The sequence below is a fragment of the Rhagoletis zephyria genome, unplaced genomic scaffold (genome assembly GCF_001687245.7).
Source record: "Rhagoletis zephyria isolate East Lansing unplaced genomic scaffold, Rhagoletis_zephyria_1.1 Rzeph_scaffold_00145, whole genome shotgun sequence".
NCBI lineage: Eukaryota > Metazoa > Arthropoda > Insecta > Diptera > Tephritidae > Rhagoletis > Rhagoletis zephyria.
In genome coordinates this window covers 300903-306247 of record NW_016157229.1, presented here as the reverse complement: position 1 = coordinate 306247, position 5345 = coordinate 300903, and the positions used below count along the sequence as shown (strand labels likewise).

At 34.4% G+C, this 5345-nt stretch overlaps 1 protein-coding gene across 1 annotated transcript in view; it reads right to left on the bottom strand.

The window, feature by feature from the left end:
• Positions 1-443: 443 nt before the first annotated feature.
• Positions 444-5345, bottom strand: part of onecut (homeobox protein onecut) — a 279490-nt gene continuing 274588 nt past the window's right edge. Inside the window, exon 3 of the mRNA XM_017638640.1 lies at positions 444-1133. Within this exon, the coding sequence (XP_017494129.1) occupies positions 1107-1133 (27 nt within the window). The 3' untranslated portion in view covers positions 444-1106. The remainder of the gene's footprint in view (positions 1134-5345) is intronic.

The window sequence follows — 5345 nt, the reverse complement described above, 5'->3', positions numbered from 1 at the left end:
TTGAATACCGCAGTATAACAGTTTCCAAACATTGCATTGACACGTTTTGGCAGTCAGCGCCTATGTATATGCTGATGACGCGCAATCGTACCTCAGCTGTCCCCCAAATCAATAAATGCATGTGTTAGAAATCTTATACATGATTTAGCTCATGTCAGCGAATGGACTGCTAATAATAGATTGGTCCTTAACACCAGTAAATTCCAGTGCATCTTTAATATAAGAAGTCCTTCCAACTACACGTAGAGCTGGGAAAACATCGATGTTCGGAAACATCGGTATTTGCTAACCTCGGGTTAATCGATGTTTCTAAAGTTAAACTAAAAAAATTACAAAAGACTATTTTATCGCTAGAGAGATCCATCAAGTACAAGGTAATGTTTTTGTTAAGGAACAACAAATTATTAACTAAATTTGGTTTTAATAAGCATCTGCGGTTAGGAATGCGCTGCCTATTATTGCTCAACATGCGTTCTGATTCGGAGGAGTTGGCTGGCAAAACGAAATATTTGTACTTGTTAATTTTTTTGATATATTTCATTTAATCGTTTTTACGCTTACAATAAAGCGCCTCGCATATTCATCAAACTTTTCTATTATTTCCTCCTGAATAAGCTCGCGGGTTTCGGTAATAAGTTTTCTATGGGCGCTCATGAGGCATAGTCCAGAGAGCCTTTCTTCTCCCGTTGTGCTCCTGAGACAGGTTTTTACTGTACGAAGTGCTCCACAGTCACTGTTGTGCATGGAACAGCGCTCAAAATGGAAATACACTTATTTATCGCTGGTAGATTATCGTTTCCATCTTTAAATAGATATACAACTACAACATCCTTCAAATCTACTTCGGACAACTTCTTTTTCTCTTTCTTCCATAAATTATACCAAAGAGTGAGTTCACTGCCCATAGATCATAGATCTATTGATAATGCTTCGTGTTCTTTTGTACCTTTTCACTGGAACATTTAAGCTCTACCCAGAATTACTGCGGACGACGGTAAAACGGTCGGCGGTACAGTTGCCGCAATGAAATCCATCACAGTAAACACAATTGCGGCGCATGACGGCTTCCGTCAGTTGTAATTTTGAGTTGAAAATTATCATTAAAATTACGTACGTGCGTGTAAGTAGATTTGCTGGAAATAAAAATGGATGAAAATATTTCTAAACTTGTGAAAATAATAAAAATTACTACAATCAACACTAAATCAACATTTTAAATCAACCGAAAAACAGCTGTAAAAACGCTGCCGCCGCAATAATGAGCCATTCCATATGCCTTTATGAGTGCTAATTTTGACAGCTTTACCGTCGTCCACGGTTGCCAACTTTTACACTGAAGAGCAAAACTGGAACAATAGAACGGAGGGTAAAGTTTGTGGTAATGTGCTTCTTGAGTTTATTTACTTTATGGTAATTCAAACTTGCATTTCGCCTTACCGATGTTTAACAAAACGTTTGACCATAAAAATTTTAAGATTCGCATATGAAAACTCAGGAAAAAATGACCAAACAAAAATGAACTGGATTGTTCCAGTTTTGCACCCTCTTAGTATTTGCTGAATTTTATAATTCAAAGAGGAGTTCTGGCTCAGTTCCTGCAATTTTGTAATCAAGGCGCGTTGGATTTTCGCTGTGAGTGCTTTAAGTGCACAACCCAAGCAAAAAGAATTTAAAGTTTTTGCAAAACGGTCAGAAAGGCTACGCTATAAAAAAAGAAATCATATCGGCCAAATGTCCGTTTTATGGTTATCTAAACAAGCGATAAAAGGGCGGACCTCAGTCTGCAAGATCAAGAGACCACAACAAATTGCAATTTGCTAGGCTAGGCATATTGGAGGGTCTCTGAATACCAAAAAACTTTGGTTCAAAATCAAAAATTACTGCTTTTTCACCACAAAGCAAGTGACTGGACATTATGTAAGACATGGGAACAAGTTATTGCAGCACAAAGATAAAGAGGAGAAAGCCTGCTTTGACATCCAGAAAAATTTTTTGTCAGAAACGCATTTTTACTAAGAAAAAACATTGGATTGGTATTATTTTGACGCGGGAATTTACAAGTTCTTCATAAACGACTACATTATTCCACTAAAATTTACTATTAATTAGGGCACGGCCCTAAATTTTTTAAATCTGAGGATAAAATTAAACGTTTTAAGTCGGAATATTGGTTCAAGTGCTGTGCACCTGCATCAGGGATACGCCTAACGTCCCAAAATATTTAAACTATTAGGTTTGTATGTGTACATTTAATGATGTAGGGCCGTGTTACGCCTTAGGGAGTAAGAACTGTGGTAAAATCGACGGTAAAAAGAAAAGTGATAACAAATGAGCATTTTCAAAGAATTTGGCAATTTCTGGGGATATTTTTCGCAGGCTTTTATCAATTTTAACAGGACAATGATCAGAAATATCCTCCGAAACTGGGGCCAAATAGGTATAAATCCCAAGTAAAGCCCAGACTTGATTGAACAGATAACTTATGGAATTGTTTGAAAATGCCACTGTTCAATTGCGAAAATTCGTCCAATCGGATGCAAGACCTTGGGCATGGCGTTGAGGAAAACCGGTGCGCGTTCTCAACAGATTTCATCTAATAAAAGCTAAAATATTCGAATTGGTTATGGCCAATTTATTAAAAGTCAAGCAAATGGTAAAATTTTCTGTCGGGTGCAAAACTGGAACAATCTAGTTGCTACGTTTTTTTGCAATTTTCTTCTTTATCTGCTTGTATTAATTATTGTTTTTAAGGCCTTCTGATGAAATAAACATTGGAAATGTGACTTCCGAAACTAGATTACAAAAAAGTCTTCATATATTGCGAATATATTGCAAGAAAATTCACATTATGTATTACTGTTCCGGTTTTGCTCCTCAGTGTATATTTTCTAAAACCGTACAATGGAAGAAAGAGAAATTGAGGGTAAGTTTTTAAACTATGCTTCGCTGTATTAAACAGAATATGCATAATACATATTTTCATACGTTATACCTAATGTTATACCATTTTCCCACGGTATTCTGAATTACTTTGTTCGCTCCCCCAATTACGATCGCGAATTACCCTCTATTCCCACGAGCACATTCTTAATTCGATTCGAAAGTTCTCTGTCTCTGTTTTGTTTTGGTTTTTCTTCGCTGCAAAATTGATGCAAAATGTTGGTTCTTCCTAAAAATTTATAAGTTTCCGTATCAAATTAGGGATATACACACTTATAAACTTTACTTTTCGTACCCAAAAAATTCATGTTTTGATTTGTGAGCTAGTTTCGATAAAATTTCGATAAAAATTACACACGGCACCGATTTGTTCGTAATTCGCATGGAAACTCGATCTGAATTACCAACAAATGATGTAATTCGCTCTCAACATTTTCTATGGCGAATTACGTAATTCGAAGTTTAATTGGAGTGCGAATTACGAATAAGAGAGCGAACTACGTAATTGGGGTGCCTTAGGAAAGCCGTATTAGGGCCCAGTTATGCATACTTAGCTTTGCATGAGAGTTGTCAGATAAGAATCTGTTAAATGGGCTTTGCTTGTAAGCGGTTAGCCAACGCATACCACTTAACATGTAGAATTCTGTTGGGTTTTGATTTTTACGTAAATATGGTACAGCAGTGCAAATATGCATAACTGGGCTATATTAGTCGTTTCGACTACCATTGTTTTAAATATAATTTTTTAAGGTGCAGTACCACAAAAAAGTACTGTTATCATTTTTTTTATTGAAATTCAAAATTTGCCAAACAGTTTGCGCTTGGTTTTTGTTTTATTTGTATAAATAATGGCTAAATAGGTATTTTATGAGATCGAGCCATATCCCATTAAGATTTAACGAAAAATCAAGTTAAACTTCATATTCTAAATATCTACCTCCGTATCAAAAAAAAAAATAAAGATATAACATTGTTTCACTAAGTTTAAAAAACGCTTAAACTAGGATTTTGGTACAGGAAATGCAAAGTTCTAAAATGTGATGCATGTTTTGCGACTGTATTTATTTTAGGTGGACAGAATGCGCGAACCTTTCCTTTATTTTCACTTTTTTTCGCTATTGGACATTTCATTTTGAGGAGAACCTACTAGATTCTGCTGGAAAACTTTTGCCAGCTAGAAAAGAGCTGATCAAAACAGCGGGCTGAAAACTTATGGTCTGATTATGCATACTTCGTATAACTTAGCACAACTTCGCATAAACTCTAAACTGTAATTTCTATATTCGTATATACTTTGTATGTATTCCATTACCCATAAATTAGCAGAACTTTTAGATTTTGCCTCACTTTTTCCTAAGCGAATTTAAATTAAATTTTTATTGCACTGGTACAAATGGTTGTGCGAAGTATTCATAAATCAGACCTTTACGCAAATCATGAAATTGAATGTTATAATTTTTTTTTATGGTTTGGAAGTTCAAAATTATAAAATAAGACAAACTATAACTGTAAGTAATTACTCGTATAGTCAACAACTTGTAACACTTTTTTATCATTTTTATTTCGCCTTCAATTTTACATTTTTCAATAAGGGTATTCAGACCAGACTCGCTAAGGTCTTAATTCGGTATTCGGTTACTCCCACCATTGTTTTGTTTTTTAAATTACCGAATATATCATAACCAACTTAATAAGGTGACAGGTCTGATAATGTGGTAACACATGCGTTAAAATGTCAGCTGATTCCTTTCTGTCACTTATTTGCTGGAATTTGTTCGCGCGAAAAGTGCATACATTTTATCAAAAGTTTAATAAAACATTCTGTCGTGGAATTAATAAATTTTACAAGTAAGTATTACTTAAATAAAAGTAATTGTAATCAGAAAAAGAATAGAAGAAGTTGAAAGTGTACCGAGTTACCAGATAACGAATTAATACATTAACGAGTATAGTCTGAATACCCTTAATGTAAACAAAAATTCCATGAGCTGTTCATCTAACTTGTAAGTTTATGCAGATTTTCTTACTATTCTGGATATTTTTATCTTGTGAAGGAACGTATGAAGCTAAGTAACTATGGTAGTCGAAACGACTAACAGTGGGAAGGCAGGGTTAAAAGTATTAAAACGCTTCGCTATTCTTTTATGCAAATCACTTATTTTTGTATTTGGGCACATACAAGCATAATATCATAGAATTCGGCATTACGACAAATATCTGATTGTTCGATGATCAAAAAGTCAAAGGTACTAATTTTATGAAAACTTACAGCATAGTTTTAATCAGTGATGGGCAAAATTGTATTTACTAAGTATTAAGTACTAAGTACAAAAGTATTTAGGTATTTTGTGTTGTTGTAAATACCAAAGTACTATTTACTTAGGTATTTAGGAGCTGCTAAATAC